Source organism: Phaenicophaeus curvirostris, chromosome 2 (genome assembly GCF_032191515.1).
Source record: "Phaenicophaeus curvirostris isolate KB17595 chromosome 2, BPBGC_Pcur_1.0, whole genome shotgun sequence".
Classification (NCBI taxonomy): domain Eukaryota; kingdom Metazoa; phylum Chordata; class Aves; order Cuculiformes; family Cuculidae; genus Phaenicophaeus; species Phaenicophaeus curvirostris.
Window position 1 is genome coordinate 9,512,138 of NC_091393.1, and position 21,288 is coordinate 9,533,425.

Genomic DNA, 21,288 nt, shown 5'->3' on the forward strand with positions numbered 1-21,288 from the left:
TGGGAAATCTCTGCTAGGGTCCTCTCTCAGGTCTTGTTACTGAAGATAAAACCAAGATGATAGAGGGCTATAACTTATGTTGTCTGCCTCAAGGTTCTCTGTCCCTCTCTTTCCTGCTCCCCAGTTTTTGACCTTCTATTGTTAGCTTGCCCAGGGTAGGCAAACCACTGCTTCTAGGTGGACCATTACCCAAATTCCAGCCTCCTGATACATTTCCTGTACCTTCTGTGTTCTGGAAGGTCCTTGTTCTGACTTGATAGAAATGTGTATGGCTAACTGGTAATTGGAGATAGAATTAAGATACCAAGCATTGTGATTGTCTCTGCATCTCAGCTTATCTTTTCCTTTGGGATATTAAGAGTTATTATAAATAAGACATGATGTCATGTTAGCACCCAGCCACTCCTGTGCTGCTCCAAATAAATGCATAATAAGCAGTCTTCTGGCAGATTAAATATAATGCCACCATGGGTGCTTATGCATCAGCGTGGAATGCTTCATTTGTGCCTCTTTTGAAAACAAGGTTACATTCTTTGCAATTTTTCATTTTTTAACCTGCTGCTTATTCTCTCTTGGACTTTGAACTGGCTCCTTTTTCTGATCTCGGTGCCAATATCTGATGTGATGAATTGTGCATGAAAGGCTTGATTCAACAGGTGATTTATTCTTCAGCAGCAGAATGGTTGGCCGCTCAATCACTGTTGAGAAAATTAGGAAAATTGAGGTGCTGTGCGGAGCAGCCAGGCTGGTGCTTAAAAACAATCCTGCAAAGGCTTTCCAGCAAAGCAGAAATTGGTAAGATTCAATAACTACATTTTATAGTAGCCACATTTAGAATGGTTTTGCAATTTGTATGTTAACTGCAGTCTATCCAAAAGCAAAGCAAGCTGAGGACAGTAATTGCAGCTTAACTGTGTGAAACAAAAGGTCTCCATTAACGTGCTTTTAAGGTAGGGATGGTAAATTCTTTTCAAACACATCTCAGTTACTGTATACTAAAAAGCAGCATTGTGCATCCCAACTGTGTGTTGATTTTTATGTCCTGATGTGACAGCATATGGCTGTAAGATTATTTGTCCTTTTTCAAGGTTGAAAAGGAAGGACAGTCAAGCTTCTTGTGTGCTGGTGCTTGAGATCTGCCTGTGTACTCTTGGTACTGCAAAACCTTTAGCAGATGCTGGTTAGAAGCTGTGTGTTGTAAAAACTGAGACACAGAGATGATCACAATGGCTGGTGTCTTAATTCTACTCTTGTCTCTGGTTTTCAGTTAGTTAGGCGTACACATTCCTGAGATGGGAATTGGGAAGGATTTAGCTTTATGATTCCATAGTGAGGAGGAAAAAAAAAGCCTAAGGCTGATAAAGTATTAAGAGTTTATTGTTGTGAGCCAGTGACCTTTGTATTGGGAGCCGTTCTCTGAGATGATAAACATAAGAATGAATGTTTGGCTTTTTACAGGGCACCTGGCTTATTTTGATATTCTGCTGCTCTTGCAGGCTTAAAGAAAAATTACCAAGTTTCTGTTTGAAACCAGTGGTGCAGTGCTGGAAAGAGGTGTAAAAGAACAGCATCTGTAACAGAGAAACTCTTTCAGTGCTAGTGCCACAACTCAAACATTCGTGCTTTTCTTTTTTGGTTGGTTTTTTTGGTCTTGTTTACTTTAAATGAACACTGCAGCTAGAGGTGATTTCCTGGAGTAGCTGCAGAACATGTTATTACTGTGCGGACAGATGTAGAAGCTAACATTTTAAAATTACATGTATATTTGCAGTTGAAATCTGCGTGTGTATTTCAGCTACGGAATGGGAGGGTGAGTTTGGAACATGTACAACAAAAAGTAGTAAAATAAATTATATGAGGAGACAAATGTAAAAGGTGTCTTGTATAGCCAGGTTATCTACAAACAGAAAGCCTGATGGTACTGGAGTCCCCATACCAGAATTTCATCAAAGCAGAAAAAGCACTGGGTGCTTTTTCATCGCTGTAGTGTTTGCTGTTGTTTGCTGTTTTACTGATGTTGGTTCAGAATTTAGCGATGTTAAGCTCTTCCCAGGCAGCTGGGGCTCTGACTACAAAGTCCAGACTCTGAAGAAAGGCAAATGTTGTGTATGCCCAGTTTTTAGTTTGTGTTTTCAACTGCCTGACCTTCCTGCCCTCCTTGCTCAAGAAAATGAAATTACACACTTACTTCCTACATCATTCAAGTATTTCCCCTTCATGCATCAGACAGGCTCAAGTGCCGGGTACCAAATGAAAGATTTGATCCCAAGAAACTATAGTTAGCATTGCAAATGTGTGACTTTATGCTTCAACACTTGTTATTAGTTGAAAACGAATAAACAGACATTAACTTATATTTTCTGGTTAATGCCCCATTGCGCAGTGCCAAGAGCCACCCACTTCTCTTTATTTCCAAATATTTGACCTTCCAAAAGTGTGAAAGTTGGATGATGTGGGCTTATCTGGACAGGGGTGAGAGGAGGGGAGGTGTGGTTATGGGGAGGTAGGGTGGCTGCACAGGAGCACTTGCCTCCATGTCTTCTTGCTGGTCAGTGAGACATTTGCTGTTCTGCTGCTCCCTTCCCTTTGTCAAGTGCATTTCAAGATAAATAGATGGAGGAGGACTATTCAGCAATCCCCTCCTGAAATTTCTCTCTCACTTCCCTCTGTTGTGTGAAATCCCTAACATACAAAGACCACTAGGATATAAGCCTCCTGCTTATAGATCAGTTGAGTTTGTTACCCCTGTGTCTTGGTGGAAGAGAGGAACTTTTGCAACTGCTCCTGTGTCATTTTAAAAGATCTTGCTCTGAGTTTTCCTTAGATTTCCCAAGTTGTACATTTAGGCAGAATAAAGGCCGATAAACTGCTTATCCTCCTTGGCCTCTTAATTTGCCTGGCCAGATATAGAACTGGGCCCTCCCTTAAGTACAGCAGGAAGTGTTACTGTGTCTCTGCAATTACAGCAATTGGAGAATATGTAACTCCTCCCCTCTCCCAGGGTGTTTAAAACAAGCCTAACCCATCTCCTATACATTCTTGGGTAAACAGCCTGATAAGTTACAGGCTTTTCTAAGAGGACTTGTCCCCCCTCCTAGTACAGATGTGGTTTATGCAATCTTCAGAACTCCAGGCTATCATTTTCACTTGTTCCGAGTAGGCTGCAGTGCTGGTGCAACTAAGTGGGAGCATCTGGATTCCAGTGACAGCTAAACAGATGCATGAGGAGCAAGTTAAATGCTTCAAATAGAAGGAAAGTGAAGTCTGCAATAGCCTCTCAGTCAACTGAGGAAGTCTGGGAGCTTTTTGGCGGTAAATAGTCTTTTACAATAAACTTAAGTAATTACAGTTCAGCTTCCAAGTAGTCTGCGAGGGACAAAGTTTAAGCACTAACTGCAGCCCTTTCCTAAGTGATAAGACTGACCGGGAGTCTCCACCCATAGTGCTGAAAGGCACGTGTTGCAGCCCTTGGGACAGTTTATCAATACGTAGCACACCTGCTGTTCTGGAGAGGAACACAGCTTTTTCCCTTCAGTTTGCAAGGTTTTTTTCCAAATCTGGAAAATGTGGAACACTGATACTGGCATTTTTTTCTCCCTAAACAGAGTCTGAAGGAAGGTGAAGCTCAGTGTGGCAATATCCACAGTGTAGCTTTCAGTGCCAGAAAAAAAAGCCTGGGCTGGGGAGGACATACCCATGTTATTCTGATACTTGGAATGAGGTGTGTGTTTTTCTTAGCCTCGGCTTCCGTGGGCAGCAGAACTCCAGCAACAACCCTGGTTTTTCAGCACTCGGGCACAGCACTTTATTTGTGGCTTTTGCTGCGGTGTCAGGCACAGAACAGCAGCTCTTTGGGCTACCCTGACCAAATCCAAAGCAGCTGTGAGCCCATTCCTGCCGAGTTCCTACAGGGAGCACAGGACTGGTAACCTCTGCTTAGGTGCAGGAAGTTCTGAGGGCGCATCCTGGGCTTGCACTAGGGGGCCGACTGGAGATCTGTCAGATAAGTGCTGCTTTTAACACTGGCAGCCAATAGTTCTTTTCACACAGCTGTTTCCTTTGCTTGTGTACAGTACAAATCCACAGCAAAAATTACAGTGTGTACTTTAGGTGTGGATTTTACTGCTTTCCTCCAGTGTGCATGAGTGCCACATTCTCATTTGCTCTGTGCTGACGCAAGTTGCCCTGACAGCAAAAGTCAGCCAGCGCTCAACTTCACTAGAAGAAGGGAATGACGTTAAACAGTTTGCTTTTGCTCTTCTCAAAGAGCAAAAATTTGTATCTTCACAATTATTCTGTCCCTTTCTCCTCCTCAGGAAGGGCTGAGGGAGTTATGGTCACTTTTAGGTTTGAAGAATGTGCAGCAGAGGCTGAACGTGGATGCTACTGTCTTTTTTAGCATACTGGTATTATTTATTTTTAAATCTGTAGTTCGAGGCTCTGGAAGGCATTTTATGATGATGACTCAAATCCTATCAGCTTATAAACTGCTTCATTGCTTCTGTAGCTTGCCCAGCCAGCGCTGTCCTTTTGGCTTGCTAGCCTGAGTTGTAGCAGTACAGCGTTAAATATCACACATCAGAGAAGATTAAAACTGGCACAACAATGCAGCACTCTGCACACGAGCATTACCAGGGCAGCACAGCACCCAGGGAGGCTGAGGATTAAAAACAACATCGCTATTCAAGTCTGTCTAGGCACTCAGAACGTGTCTCTCAACGTTCAGTCAGCGTTGACTTTGACTCAGTTTGCCAAGTTAGCAAGGACTAGTTTAGTGGGAACAGCCATTGCACAATGATCTAGAGAACAGGTTTATTGGGATCTCAGTGGCACATTAACAGCCTCCCCATGTCAACCTTGCCACGTGATCGGCTTTCTGCTTGCTGGGCTTTATGAAGCCTAAGAGTTCCAGTTCTGAAACAGCTCGAATAAAACGAGCACTGGACACTGCAGTGAAGGAAACCAAGTACACTTTTTGATACGCATTGATGGAGAGACAGTTCTCAAGGAGGGGAAGATTTTTAGGTCGTGGTGAGCACAGATTACACAAAACTTTGTGTTGCACACTAAAACAGTTGAAAATGAGGGCCTGACTGTTCAGTCTAACTAGTATTTCTTTTGCTACGTGCATACAATGTGGCAATGAAGGAGGAAATCCTTTCTCCACTGCTAAGAGAAGCTTAAGGCCTACAAAGATACTCATTGTGTAGCCTCTCAGAAGAAAGAATTTATGCTTTCATGTCCCCTGACAAGCAAATGTGAGGACGTATTCAGAGATTGTTTTTTTGAGGTTTTCTAAAGCAGCGTCACCTCTCTTTACTCGCTAGTCACACCTTTCTGGCTGCCTTTCTGTTCAACTGGTCGTGTCTTCTCCATGGCAGCATTACTGTTGTAGCCATGAGTTTTGGTTCCAACACTGATCCTTTAAAGATCTGCAGACCTCACCTGAGAATCGGGAGACAGTGAGAAGCAGAATGGATGTTTCACGGGAACTAAAATTCTCAACTCTAAGGTACTAGCAACTTAAAGGAGAATAAAATGTATCATGGTACAACTGGAGTTGGAAAAATCAACCAAAGGCCAAAGTAACCAACTAGAATTCATGGCTTATACAGAGATACTATTTTTGGGAGCATTTCCTGTGCTAAAGCTTGCATCTTCCTCATAATATGCTACTGTTTCTAGTTCTCCACGTGCTCTCCAGGTCACAGCTACCCTGTCATCTGTAATGCTCTCCCCCGTACAGCAGCTGTACCAACTCTCTCAGAGGATTTAACCGAGTTGAACAGCTTCAACTTGCTTAAGGACTGTTGGTTCTGTGTGACCAAAGTGGCTCCTACAGACACAAGCTGCTCTCTTTGCCACCCCCAGCCCAGTCAATCTATTTAGGTGACATTTTCAGTACATTAAGACTGTTTGAACTAGTCATATTATTTTTCTGGAATTGGTTATTAGTGCATGTGAATTGTATTTTAAAAATCCTGGTTTGTTAATCCTGTAAGCATTTGAACATCAAACCTAAGAGAAATGAGAAAGGATACTGGATAACATCATCCACCTGGTCTGAGGAAGCTGCATCTGCATTTGGATCCTCAGCTCCCATCACCACAGTTGAGAAAGCCTAGAAAGGGAAAAGCAGCACAGATTTTAACACATTTCATAGACAGAGCTGCATAGAAAATAACGGAGCTCTGAGCTGATGACTGCAGCTCAGGAGGAATGAGATCCTGGAACTCCATGAGAATGTCAGTTCAGCAGCAATGGAAGGAGCAAACAAGGTTATGTGTTACCACGGAAGGAATACAGGATGAAAGACATCACTACCAACTCCTGCATCTCCACTTTAAATCAAGTTCTGGTTCCTGACTCATTCTCAGAAAAAATACAGAACTGAAAAATGTTCTCAAGAGTGCTTAAATGTTCTGGAAAAATGAAGGAGCAAAGTTGGCTGTGAAGAAATCTTTAGAACTGAGGGATAGCAAGAGGCTAGGTAGGGATCTTCTGTCCACTTTCATTACGATAGAAAACAAGGCAGCAACAAACAAAACATAACAAGTAAAAGGAATGTCCTCTGCACTGTGCATAGTTAAGCTACAGAATTTCTTGCCAAAGGATGCTGTGGGTGCTGAAAAGTTGTATTGCTAAGGTAATCCAGGTGTGCTTATGAAATACAGAGGAAACATTCCAGTTGAGGAAACTTCAGAGCTAAAACACAACTGTTAGCCAGGCAGTAATTGGAAAACGTATTACATTAACTTACGTTCTCTTCCTGTTCTGTCTTTGCTTTTGGTCACGTTATGAGACAGGGTATCCAAGCTAGAAGAACCTCTGTTCTTCCCCACAAGCATTCTCTGCAAAACCCCTGCACTTGCAAAGCAGCAGCACTTGCCTCTTGCTATAAAAATGTCACAGGATACTTAAAAAAACAAGGCAGGGGGTGGGGGAAGGTAGCTTTGTGAAGCAGAAAAATCTTATCAGTGCGGAGCATAAAATGGAAGCAGAAGCAAAAGATTTGCATCACAGAGGAATAATGCTGGAAATAAATGATTCACAGTAGTCAGAGGAAGAGTCTGTGGGCTGGAATCACAGTAACTGTGCTTGCACAGGAGGGACTGAAGTATGACATAATTTAAGCTGTCAAAAGGGGCACTAAAGAAAAGCAGACATGCAGCACAACAATAAATCCTAACGCTGAAAGCAGGTAAGGGTGCTTCCGGCATTGTCACATACCTCTAACCAATCAGAGAGATTAATCAGTCTGCCACACTCCAAATGAAGCTTGTACACGATGCAGATGTCAGGGGCTTTATTAGAAATGCTTCCTCCATCACTTTTCAAAGCCTCATTCTGATAAAAAAAAAAAAAATGAAAGCAGTAACTTTGATCAGTTTTTAGTCTTGAACATCTATAGGGCTAGATAGAACGTTACTTCTGGAAATTTGTACAGTAAGTATTTTAACCAAATGTTGTCTGGTTGTGTGTTTAATGGCAGGCTGATGGCACAACGGAAGAAAACCAAACTAACACAAGAAAATAAGAAAACGTACCATTAAAAATCCCCACAAAACCAACACTTGGGTGCTTCACTCCTAGTGTTCCTTCTACAAGTCTGCGCATTTAATCACTCATTAGAGACTGCATATCTGATTAAACTTTCCCCTGATTCTTTTACTAGTTCTGTTTATGTATCAGAGATAAATATTCTGTTCTGTGGATTCAGGAAAAGAAAGCTGTTAGTACAGTCTGAGGCAAATCCTATGTAGAAAAGGTAAAAAGTGTCCCTTCCCCACCCCTCCAAAAGGAAAGGAAATCTGAGTATAGATCTATCAGATGCACTAAAAAGCAAAATTGCTTCTCCCATCTCACAGTTTTATCTTTGAAATGTAACCATCATTTCTCTCTGCCTTGAAACTCAGCACCTATAAAGGCAGAAGTATGATTTCTCACAAATGATTCTGTTGTTCAGGAAATTCAAGTCCTCAGCTCTGAAACATTCACGTGAGAAGTAAAAAAGCCACTTGAGCCAGAAGCAAAAGTCTCCGTACAGCTGCTGAAATTCACAACAATTCATTTATTTTTTTTTTTTTTCCAGTTTTCAGTTCACGTGCTCTAAGGCGGCAACTCTTGTAGCAGGGGAAAAAACACTGATCATTTCTTTCAGGTCACAGAAATTTTTGCTGAAGTGCTTTTATTTGCTAGTGAAATATGCAAGTCACTTTTGGGAAACTCTTCAAAGACCTAGCAAGGATCCCATACAAATAAATACCTTTCAAGATAGGAAAGAAGGTTGGGCAAAGAATATAACTTTGCTCAAAAATCTCTACCTTGCCTCCCATAGATCAATCCTTGCAATTTGTGAGACTGATTCAGTTTAGACTCTAGCATTTAGGCTGGACGTTAGGAAAAAAATTTTCACAGAAAGGGTCATTGGGCACTGGCAGAGGCTGCCCAGCGAGGTGGTTGAGTCACCTTCCCTGGAGGTGTTTAAGGCACGGGTGGACGAGGTGCTGAGGGGCATGGTTTAGTGTTTGATAGGATTGGTTGGACTCAATGATCCGGTGGGTCTCTTCCAACCTGGTGATTCCATGATTCTATGATTTATGAGGCATTTCCAGAAAGCCTAGCAATTTTCAAGTTTATTTATTCTGTAGAAGGAATAGAAAAGCTGCAGATGTGGGGTTTATGTCTGTCAGTTCAGTCCAGATGGTCTCCAGATAAATTCAGCGTAATGTGGCTAAACCCTCACAATGGCACAATCCAGACGTTAATTTACCAGACCCCAACGCAGGAGCCTAACGCAAGTTTCAAGTGTGACCGTTACCAACAGGCACAGGTGAAGTTACACCTTCTGGCTGACCTAGCAGCTCACCACTGCCCAGGATAACCCTATGCCTTTCTCTTTTCCCCTCTGCTACTTCACACAATTCTATGTCTTTCTACCTCTCACCCACCTGCCAACTCTGCTGGACACTTTGCATTGATTTTCTAACCTTAACACCAGAACAATTATCACAACTAAGAGACACTGCACCGTCCTGGAACAAGTTGATCTGTAGAAATTATTATCTAGCTGGACCCCACACAAGTGCCAGGAGTGATCCAGGAAAGATACGACTGGCTGGCACTGCAGGATCTCTGCCAGCACCTGAAAGAATTCGGCCTCACGTGTGATAAGCAGGCCAAGCCTTTACAGCAAAGCAGGAGGGAGCTCCAGCTGCGCGCAGGGAAACCTCAGCTTCCTGGGGCAGCAGCACACGCATTGTCCCCGAGAGGAAACAGCTCGACTGAGAAGCAGGAAACTGCCCTAGAACCAACAGCCAGTTGTGAAACCACCCATATGGCACAGAGCTGCTGTTTCAGAAAGAGGAGGGTAGAGGAGTGGGAGCTACCCAGAACGCTGCTGGGGAGGAGTTTCTCTTGCGTGACTCTGGCTCCAGATGTGAGACAGAGGACAGACTCGTTCCTCACTGGGAAATCAATGTTACCTGTCTTTTCCAAGGACCAAATGCTAGGATCCCCTTTTCCCTGATACAGGAGCTTAATTGCAACTCAAGGAATTTTGTTTCATAGCAGTCAAGGAATTTTCATGGGTAACAAGGCTCATTTGTCAAGATCAGTGTGAAACATCACCCTTCTTAGCCAAGCTCAAGAACAAAACTTGCGAGACCATCTAAACCCTAGGAAGATCCAAGGTCAGATTTCCTTGTGCTGACACAATACTAAGCAGTCCCTGGCTGGTATTCCAAGCTACAACTTGTTGGATTTTCCAGAGATCGGTGAAAACAGGATTAGACTTTTTGACAGTGGGTTGGGGTTTGGTTTGGTTTTTGTTTGTTTTTTTTTTAGTATATGATCCTTAGTTTACATTTTGCCAAATAAATAACAACACTAGATTCTTGTAAGAAATGCATCACATATTAATCATTTGCTGGTACCCCACTGAAGCAGATCCCTTTCTGTCCTCACCTTCTGGAAGGAAGAGTTCTAGAGAACTTTGCTCTGGTCACGGCCCAGGAAAGTACAAGCCACGCAGATGTTGTGGATACAATTAAGAAAAAATATTTCCTTGACTCACATGGATTAAAATGCTAAGTAAGATACACAGCCAATACCGCTGCTGTTAGAAACTATGCCAAACCTTCACAATCTACTCCGAAAACATCAGAAATACATTAAAATAAGTTAAAGAACAAAGTGCAGGATGACAGAGGGCTTTAAATCCTGTCAGCTCATCACAGAGAATACTTATTAAACACCTCAGCAGCTAGACTTTGCTAGCTCTCCTAATCTATATTTTTACAGGTTTTCTAAAAATATAAATTACTGAGGTTCATATTAAGTATCTACTAGGGCTCACTTGCTAACTACTGTTTTCACAAATAAGCTCTTTAAGTGGTTTTAGAAATAACTCCTGCACTCAGCAAAACTGACAACCCTCATCCACATAAAGGCACAGTGCCAACAAACCCGATACAGATGAGGCTGTGGATTTTAAAGACTGATTTTTATCAAGTATGGTTCCTGGTAAGTGTTTGCTTGAGCAATATATAATCACTCAGATGCAGCTAAACCCAATGTTTTCTTCAAAATTGTAATCACAGTTGTAAGCAAAGTGTTAAGGCATGAGGAGAACTCCAAATAGCCTCTATAATCAAGGACGAAACAAAATGTATGTTCACTCCTTTTCCAAATCCCGCTCAAGTCCCTTCTTTCCATGATCCTGTTCCTTTGATTTATGAAAGCCGAAAAGAGGCTGCTTTTCTTCTCTAGAAAAGGGCAAGGTTAACTAACAAAATCAATGACAGTCCTTTTCTTGGACTTCACAAAGGTAAGATGTCGAAACACAACAGATATTAAAATAAACGTAAAAAGAAAAACAAACAACTCCTTTAAATATGCTGTACTTAAGCTGTCATTAATGTCATCAGTCGGCCTGAACAGAACCTTCACCTTACAGCAAGTCTACATAGTGACAACTAAGCACCAGCCCTGTAAACAAAGTCTCTGGAAAGAGCCCAGTATTTTACCCCACGGACAGTCATCCCATTGTAATGGGGGACAAAAATGACTTTTCTGCTACACCTACAGGCGAAAGAAAAGATCATGACTAGAACAGGCTCTGGGAAATGGATTTTCCGTCTGAAATTCTTTCCATAATAAGCTGCTTTATTTCAACCAAACAAGATTCCCTGGCATTTTGTCTCCAGCTGCTTATCAGCACTAACTTGCTGGTTCTCTGCAAAATAGCTGAATGAGTGCCAAGCTTCATGAAACGGCAAAACTAAGCCTTACATCATCCTCATGTGCAGCCTTCAGAAACTACCCCAGCACCACTAAAACTCGTTTCTTACCTCCAGGTAGGAGTATGGGTTATTTAAAGCTGTATGAAGCGCAATCCTAGGGGCAGCATTCAAGTGCTCACGGAGAACGCTGGCTGTGTTGAAATACATTATCTCATGCAGAGTCTTGTGGTCTGCAGGAACAAGGTAATTCCTGAAAAAGCAACGTGAGGTATGTGGAAAAGGGGAGACACAAGCTTTACCTTAAGGGAAACGACAGAATTCTCCTGCTGTCAGGCAGAATGCGTTTCCCCAAAGTACTAACAAATCTCTGAAAAAAACAAGATTAACAGTGCCAAATCAACTTTTAAGCAGGAAATTCAGTTATTATCAACCCTACATCTAATGGATTTAGTGTAGAACTCTAGCTGGGCCACTGACAAATTAAAAGCTAAGGCAGCAGCCAAAATCCTAACACCAGTCATGTACTCTACTCCACAGATCTTGCTTATCCATCTTGAGGCCTCCTGATGAGTCTTTACTCATCACTGTCTTCACACTTGAAGCTTTTTTCTTGGCACAGTCATACTTCTGTTAGCTTCTCTGCCTCCCCCTCCCAAGGCTCTATAATTAACAAGTGCCTTCATCTCTTCCCCCAGCCCAAGCCTGTCACATTTATTTTGCTACAGAGCTGCCTCCCAAACCCTATCTGCTACACCTTGCTCACCAAAACAGTTCCCGAAATGGACAGGATATCACACTCGACATCTGTACAGTTTCATAAGTAGAAAAGATGAACAAAGATTAGGGTGAAAAGCTCTTGACTTTATTTTGCCACATATACCCAGTCCTCCCCTCAGCTTTTTTCTGCATCCAAAATAAGTTGGTCAATTCCTGTGCCAATTACTTCTACTGATTTTTAAAAATATATTATTTTTAGAGCCCTTGTCAAAGAAAGAGTAGGAAGGGAAAGAAAAAGTGTGCTTCATACCGCAGGGACCGAGACACAATCTTGACAAGATTAACACATTAACATGTTAGAGAGAAATTTCTGTTGCAATTTATGGTGCAAATTAATGCAGGAATATAAAATGGGAAAGCTCACCTTACAAGACTGTCTATATAGTCAACAACTTCAAACCGAAGCATTTCAAACTTAGTCAGTTTCTTAGACCGCCTGGACTCCTTCAACTCCAACAAACTCTTTAAAAAAAAAAAAGCAGTTCATAAACATACATGGAGGTAGCTGCTCTCTGGAGAACACAATCTACATGTTTAACAGGTTTAATTATTTTTCTGTCTTCACCGATAATGTCTGAAAGTGTGATTGTGAAGTTATTTTTATTTAGGCCAAGTGTATTCAGTTCTCAAACTGGTAGGAGTTTGGGAAATTCAAAGAAATATGTGTTAGGCAGAATGTGTAACTTACAAGTTAAATAAGAAGAAGCCCCCTAATTTGTATTCTAAAATCCTACTTTATGACAGATATTTTCTACAATTCTCTATGCGTCAAGTGGGTATGACATACATTATTCACTCATTTTAAGAAGAGTTACTCATACACAACCTTCCCTCAGGCCTCCAGCAAGGTGGGAAGAACTAGCCACAGACAAATTAATCTTAAAAGATTCAGTTAAGGAACTAGTCAGTAAAGCCTATGCAGGCCTAACCTTTTGAAGATGATAAAGGTCTGTCTTCTTCTGGAGCTCCTTTTGTGACGATACAGATACATCCTGCTCTTGGATAGCTTCTCCTACTGGAACAAAACTGGTGTTTGGTATGTGGGGTAAACTTTTCCTGACTACTTATATAAACCCCCTAACCCCTATCCAAGACCTGTTCAGTTACTTGTTCTTAAAGACCCAAACATAGGCAGCTTTTGGGTCTTGCACCTTGTAGAAGACTGTTAACAAAGGAGTCTGCAGTGCAGCTTAACCAGCAGGAATTAAGTAATTGAAGCAACTCAGCCCTGAGCAAAGATCCAACACAAGCCTTGCACATCACTCAAGTTCTGCATATGTCATCCCAGGTCATACTCTCAACGTATGTAAACTGGACCAATTAGTTCTAGAAATTACTATTGTTTTATTAGTGTTCAAAAAGCATCACACTGTGTTTTTTCCTTGTTGTGCAAGATAACACTACGAAATCAAGTTCTCCCTCCTTAACCCAGAAACTGTCAGCACATCAGCAAAGCATGCAAAGATATTTAATTGTCTAGTTACCAGCTTAATATACAAGAAAATTCTGTTTTCATAGCCATGTAGTTTGTTGATCGATCACACCAATTATTAGTAATCTTTAGGTAAAAACAAAGAAGCAAAAACTCCCAAAGCACCATCCATGCCAAGCTGAGTGACAATCAAAATTAAAACGTAGCTAGATTTCTTGCCTTAACTTATGAAGACGGTAGTAACACAGAGATTCCACTTACAGATCACATGTAAATCTCCAGCCAGCAGTAACAATCATGATATGTAAAAGCTTTTTGGTGACCTACATAGGATGAGTTCGTACTTTCCACTGCCCTGTGGACATTCGTATTTGTGTTTAAGACTTCAAAACAGAGAACTTCCTCTCTCCACTATTACACCAATATATCTTGAGGTATTTTTTATCAAATAGACTGAACAGAAGCATCTTCTGTTTCATCAAGCTTCATGCTTTTATTTTTTCTATTTCAGTCAGGAAGATGAACTTTGCTGTTGTTAAACCAGGACTATCCTCTCTCTCTAAAGGCTCTGTGGGAGGTCGGGTGCATAACATTTCTGGCAGACTTCTGAAAACTCTTGCTGAATATCAACCCAATCAAAGAAACATACAGGAAGAAGTCACCTAACTCAGCAGCTTATTCATGTAAAGTTTATCTTAACTTCCCCATCTCACTTTCTCGTTAGAGTTTAAATCCACTTTGAAAACAAATGAAGATAATTCATGGATTCATTAGACCCTCTCTGCTTTAAATACTTCTTCAAAAATAACTGAAAATTAATACTGCCTTTTTGTTTCATAGTTCTGCATCTCCCTGAATTGCCAAAGTTTTACTTTTTTATTTATTCCCTCAAGGTAAAAACTCAACTACTAAAAAGCCTTTTGCTTCAATTCAGTTTTTTGGTCAAAGCAGATGAACTTTTAGGCTTTTCCACCATAGTTCAGATTCTTCAGTGACATATATAGCTTTTTCAAAGTGATCACCTATTTCTCAGCCTGGCTATTACTACACCTATCCAAAACCACACAGTATAGGCAAGAGCTAATTCTTCTAAACAAGCCTCAGTCAACCCTAAAGTGTTACGTGACCACTTTAATTAATATTAGACTGCACGTGGTGGCTCATTCTACTTGTCCAAATGCTGCACACTGATACAGAACTTCATTTAATATGCATAAAACAGACCAGATGACAACCACCTAATATCTAATCTTCAAAAGGGAATCATAAGGGAACACTTCTCTGAAGTTCAGGGGAAGTTCAACGAAATTCCTGTTCTAGAAATGCTGGAATATGCCATACTCCTATTTCAGAAGGAATACGGCAGTTTCTGTGAGCCTGCCTCTGAAAGACGTAAGGCTGCTACTCATTTGCCTTACTAAACTCTCAAGTATGTCGTCTACCATGAGTAACCAAACATAAGGACCTGACAAGTTAAAGCACGTCAGCAGAGCCCTGCAACTGGCACCCGGTGCCTTAGCTCTTACATGAGTTTAACTGCAGGTGTATCTAGAAGAACTTCACATACATTTGGATTAAATACCATGTCATAAGGACGTCTGCTCCTATTTACTTTTCAGTATCCATTTATTAAATGTTTTTAAATGATTGCTCAAAATATACATATGACAGATTAGTGAGTGATGTTTGCTGATCTGTCCAATTTCTTATCTTGCATCACTCTTCTGTATTATAAAAACCATAAACCACACACCAATAAAGAACAGAAACATTACCTGGTTTTGTGCATGGATTTAAAAAAACAATCCGAGAAATCTGACTGATAACGATGACAGGATATCACCAGGGAAAATGATACCCTTTGGTCAGATTATAAAGCAGCTTTAATAAAATCTGCAATGGAACATATGACAGTACACACCCACCTTCTAGTTGCTGAAACTGGGTCAAGAACTCCTTCAACTTCTCTACTGTCTTATCAAACTCCTTTCCAGAAGATGACACAAGAATTTCCACACATTGCTGAAGCATGGTTACCAAATCAGATTTATTCAACATCCTAAAAGACACAATTGTTGGCTGAGAAACACAGAATGATGAAACAGCTTTCAATGTTCTTAGTTGAAAAAAAAAAAGATAAAAAATATTTTGAAAAACTCCTTTTAAAAGAGAAAACCACCAATATTTCAAGCACTCAGTCTTGCATCAAAGTCAATTTCATCCTTGCAGATAGCGGAAAGAAACAAATCAATCTGGCTACGACCTTCACATTCTCCTGCAGAACGGAAAATAAAAGCTTTTCTGATATTCTATTTAAAAATATTTGCTAGATTCAGTGTTATAATTTTTGAAACCATGAGCCAGATTTAAAAAAAAAAGAAGTATGGCAAGGTTTGTAACTCACTCCCAAGGACAGTAAATTAAACAGTAAAAAAACCCCCCACATATTAGTATGTATACAATACATTAGTATGTATACAAGCATCCACAAAACCCATTACTCTGTGTGATTCAGAATGATGCTCAAATAAATTCTGAATTGCCATTTTCTGTATTACCTATAAAGCTAACCTTCACTAGAATCAAGAATCATTTAGATTGGAAGGGACCTCTTGAGATCATCTAGTCTAACTTCCAGCCTAGTATTTATTTACTATTAATTATGTACTAAGGCATTTTATAAATGTCACCAAGCACTGCTCAGTCTAAAAATCTTCATTTAAAAGATATCAAAGCAAGTCCTAGCAAGTAACTGAGAACTAGAGTCACTGCGTAGAGCCAGTACCATTACCCGTGCACGTAACTGTTTAGTGCAGCGCAGAGGCTCCCATTGCTAAACACTCTCTAATAGCCACTGTTACTAGGAACCTTCCCAGCCTGATCTTGTGTTCTTGCTTTGTCTGATACAGAACAGAGGAGCTAATACAAAAATACAAAACAAAGACGCTAATAGTTTAAGGATTTTAGCAGACATAAAAACCCCACCTGAATACACAAAAAAGGCTGCATGACAAAAGAATCAAATGATGGTGATCAGTGTGTCAGGCAGTGGGTCTCCATATCAACCCCCTAAACATGGACTAAGAGAGATTTAAGGAAGAATTTAGAAGAGACTGGGGAAGCTTTATGGATGCCTGGAGGGACAATTGCAATTTGAGCTCTAGTTTCTAACCAACAGTTGATGCTAAATGCTCATAAAGGCTAGAATTTGAAACTTCAGTTTATCCGATTCAGGGTCATGGATTTTTGCAACTCAGGTGTTTCCTTCAGATGCACTTGTTTTGTACAGAAAAGCATCAGGAGTTAACAGAAAGGGTGACCCTGACCACACAAAAGGCTGCAAAACATTTTCAAACGGCCTAAACAAGGCAGCCTGAATGCTGAAATGAGGCATTATCTGAAAAAGCGATAACAGAGATTGGTCAACAACAAAATGACAACAGTAATGGAAGGGCAGGACTGAGACAAGCAGCATGTGATTAATTACAGCAGCGATGAGCAGACAGAAACAGAATACACCATCTAGACAGAAGACAACAGGTCAGACAGTCCACCTAAAATCTTGTCCAATGTCCCAGCCAGTTAGCTCCTCAGATCCAATCAAGTGAGACACTCTCCAACACCTCTTAATCTTATCACTCTACTGATTCGATTAATCCAATGTGAACCAAAGCTCACACACTCTCCCTCCTGTCTCCCCGTGATATTTTTAGACTCCAGACAACCAGCTTAAAGTAGAACAACTATTGTCCAGATTGCTAGTTAGATCACCTGAAACACCATCACTTGGGAGAGGACTTTTAGCAACAGGGATAAAAGTCAGCCCAAAGAGAAGGTGAAGTGCAGGAAAAATCAACCAATCACAAAAGGAACTCAATACAACAACTGAAAACCTACATTCAAACAAATCATGAAGGGCAAAAGATAGACTTTGTCACAAATTGAGAAATAAGCTGATCAAAAGCTTCTCTATCTTTTACTTTCTAAATACAACAAAAAAACAAGGACTCAGAAAAACACTGAAAAGAAGAACAAAGGATGGGAGAGCATGAACATAAGGATATCAATAGGTGATGTGGCCCCTGGGAAGACATAAAGAACAGTGGATAACCTCTATAACTGAGCAAACAGGAAAAATAAAAAGGATGATTGTGAGAAGTGGAGAGAAGATATTTTATCATTTTCTTCTGAAAGACAGCAAGCAAGATTGTACATAGAAAAAGCAGAGAAAAGAAGAAGTATGTGTAAAATGCAAAAGGGAGTTAAAGAAAAAGTTAAAAGCTGAAAAAATAACAAATCACAGCTAGAATTCCAAATATTTGAAGGAATAGCATTGAAGGAGTTTTGTTAGAAAAATGAGAGAATTCTTGTATTCAAAAAGAGAATCATTTATGTCCAAGATCACTGTATTTCTATCAGAAGCTCTCACAGTAGGAGCCAGGACCAGAGGAAAAACAGGAGGGGGATGAACACATAAGAATAAAAGGGTATCAAGCCAAAATATAACAGCAGCATCAACTTTGACAGAGGAGAAAAGGAAGATGAATTCAGAGTGGAAGAAAGCAAATTAAATATAGGAGGAGAAAAAGGAGAGGAAAAATGGCCAAGAGTTATAAGAGATTACAGAACAGACAGTACAGGAAAGCAAAATGACACCTTTGTGGGCAAGGGTTGATAGGTAATGGAGTGCTGTCAAGATTCAGGAGAGTCAGAAAAGAATTAAGAAGGAAAGATTGTGGGATGTAATCTTTTAAAAGGGATGAGGGTAAAGCACATAGCGCAGTGGTGGTGCACAAGAACCTCTCAGTATGGCGAAGGTACAGTCTGACACTGCTTCCTTGTGTATATAAGCCCAGAAAGTTATCCTCCACACAGCACTGACATGGTTTTTCTATGCAATTTTACTGTAAGACACAACAAATATCACAAACCCAGAGGCTCTGGAGGCAGTTATATGGCAGTGGCATTGCACCAGCTCCTCGTATGAGAGAGCTGAGGTACTATTTGAATAAATAAATGTCCTGCAACACTGCAATTGAAGGTTTTTTTTATTAAGAAAATTGGCTTAGATTACTTTTCCATTTTAAACACTGACACACAAAACAAGTGCAGGCTCTCCTGAAGTCCTAAACTCACAAAACACACAAAATTAACTCAGTCCCTGCACAAACCGTTAGACAAAGGAGGCAGGGAGGCAGTAGCAAAACAGAAAAATAAGAAAGGCCTCAGCTACTCATTTGGAACGGATTCTAATTTTCACAACATTAAAATTTAAGCCAACTAAATTTAAATTGGTTGATAATATCTAACACAATCATACTTTAAAAAACAAAACCCAACTGACGTTCTCATTTGCACAGAGTAATCTCAGTGGTTTCAGCATAATTACTGGGGCATAAAAGGTATTAGAACCTGGTTGAGTTTCATGGGAAATGGTAGAAAGACAAATTGAAAACAGTAGTCAATTATACTTACAAACACTTCTACAACTAGCTGTGAACAGGCACTATCCCAAGCCTTAAATTTCAGAATAACAGATGACTGATATTCTCCACGAGTATAGTGGTATTAAAACAAAATGGAGGAAGAAAAATCACCTTGCTAGCTGAAGAGATGACTCATACTCCTCTGTCTCCCACACTCGGTTTTCCAAACATGCACAGTGCAGCTCCCTGATCTGTTATGCAGAAGGTGAAGAAAGGATCAAGTGTTTTACAAACAAAGCAACACAGAACTCTTACAACAAGCTTTTCAAAGTAATGTGTAATTCATTTGGTGCTTGTTTCCCAGAGATGTGGAATGATTACAGAAGAAATGACAGCATTTGGTACCTTACAGAACCAAGCTCCTCATGTTGCTCTGCAACAGGTTTCAAACAACTAACATTCAGATGAAGATAAACGTGGAGAACAGAGAGGAACCCCAATCAAATGCTCTAGCTAAAACATCTTTTCATTCTCAAATACTGCTACAGTTCATGCTGATTTTGTAGTTAGGGACAGACTCCAGTAACAGCGTGGAATACATTGGGAACTGACAGACAAGTGCACATACACAGAATATATTGCTCTTCTAGCTGCAGAAGAAATTGCTTAGCTCAAGAAGGTGCATTTAATGACAGTAGAGCCATATGGCAATTATCACTGTTCCCTTACTATCATTTTGTTCTGCACAGAAGGTTGTTAAAACTCAGCCTCTTCACTTGAATTTGACTAGCGAGCTAAAAGGTGGTAGAAGAGAACACATTGTCTGCAATGCATTCAGAAAATCCCAGGTGGGGAAAGGAAATGTGCGGATTCTTTTGCGGATCTGTGCATCTGCCTCCTCCATGAAACTCCTTCCTGTTGGCTGACGAGATATCATCCGTGCCACTAAAAGAAATCACATGCTGTTGCCCTCTGACCATAGCAAGAAGGCGTCTGTCTCCGTTTTAAGTAGCAGGGGGCAAAGCAGCAGAATAGTAAACAAAAGTAATACATATCTATTCAGATGTCACACTCTGAAACAAAAAACCCCAACATGTTTCACTAAAATGGAATAACAGTACATCACCTGCTTGCCCAAAGGATACTTTGGAAGAGAAGACGTGAAAACATGAAGACATCTTAGAACCGGAATGTAATTTTCATGGTAAACATGCAAGTCCTCCAGCAACTTCTGTACTACTTCCTGCAGTGACAGAGTAATTGTTTTAAGTCATACTGACACCCATTTATTTAAAACATTCATAAAGCATTTAAAATTACACTGAAGTTTCGACATTGTGGTGAGCTATGATTTAAATCAGCAGTGTTAAATTAAGACCACTGTGCACAAAAAAAAAAATTTTAAAAAATTCTGTATTTCAACAATTCACTGCAATCACATTGCATATCAGTAACTTTACTTTCTTCCTCCATCTCACTGGAAAATTATTATTGATCAGCAGTATGATTTTACTACTTTCAACTATATTTAGCCTTTGGATTTGGTGTGTCATCTTGGAAAAATAATACTATACACTACACTTTTAATGGGCAATGAGAAACTATATAGCTACTTGTATTCAAATCGTTATTATTTGCATTTTTATGTCACAAATGCACTTAATTTCTTATATTGCTATTTTTATTACTTAGGTATACATGAAAAGAAAATAAAAAAACATGCAATTGCTGCTCCTATGTATTCTTAATTTGACTTCTTTTTATTTACAGACTGAGAAGTGCAGGAAAAGAAGTCATGTATTAGGAAAAAGAAATTACTAACTGCTGCTACTGAGATTACTGGATGGCATCTCACTATCACTGGCCTCCCATAGCAGGGTACATAACACTTCTGGAAAAACACAGGCAAAATTTCTGGTAGCTGTATTAAGAAGTACTTTGGGCTCATTACATTTAAGTTTGTGAACTGAAGATCTTCTCTCACCTGCCTTTGGTCAAAGATAAAGAGGAAGAACCCACAGGATTCCATACATAATTTATTGCCATTTTGCTCAGCTCTGAGCAAGCTGTTCCAAATTGAAAGAGAAAAATAAAAAGGAGCCACCAGAGTTCTCTGCAGTTAAACTGGAACAAAGGCTATCAATGCTTTAAAAAAAAAAAAAGGCAAAACTATCTGCAGGCAATATAAGTATGGACATGTGGATCATAGAATCAGTCACAGAATTGTAGAATGGTTTGGGTTGGAAGGGAACCTAAAGCCCACCCAGTTCCAACCCCCCTGCCACGGGCAGGGACACCTCCCACCAGCCCAGGCTGCCCAAGGCCCCATCCAACCTGGCCTTGAACACCTCCAGGGATGGGGCAGCCACAGCTTCCCTGGGCAACCTGGGCCGGCGCCTCACCACTCTCA

General features: G+C 40.4%; 1 protein-coding gene across 3 annotated transcripts in view; it reads right to left on the minus strand.

Annotated features, from left to right (window-relative positions):
- Nucleotides 1-4,132: 4,132 nt before the first annotated feature.
- The window catches only part of ORC3 (origin recognition complex subunit 3), a 40,481-nt gene continuing 23,325 nt past the window's right edge, over nt 4,133-21,288 (minus strand). For all 3 annotated transcript variants that reach the window (XM_069851255.1, XM_069851256.1, XM_069851257.1), the window contains 9 exons: nt 20,005-20,121; nt 19,050-19,129; nt 15,378-15,511; nt 12,950-13,032; nt 12,385-12,482; nt 11,352-11,493; nt 7,231-7,347; nt 6,042-6,121; nt 4,133-4,940 (listed from right to left, as the gene is read on the minus strand). In XM_069851255.1, coding sequence (XP_069707356.1) covers nt 4,835-4,940; nt 6,042-6,121; nt 7,231-7,347; nt 11,352-11,493; nt 12,385-12,482; nt 12,950-13,032; nt 15,378-15,511; nt 19,050-19,129; nt 20,005-20,121 — 957 coding nt within the window. In that variant the 3' untranslated portion in view covers nt 4,133-4,834. The remainder of the gene's footprint in view (nt 4,941-6,041; nt 6,122-7,230; nt 7,348-11,351; nt 11,494-12,384; nt 12,483-12,949; nt 13,033-15,377; nt 15,512-19,049; nt 19,130-20,004; nt 20,122-21,288) is intronic.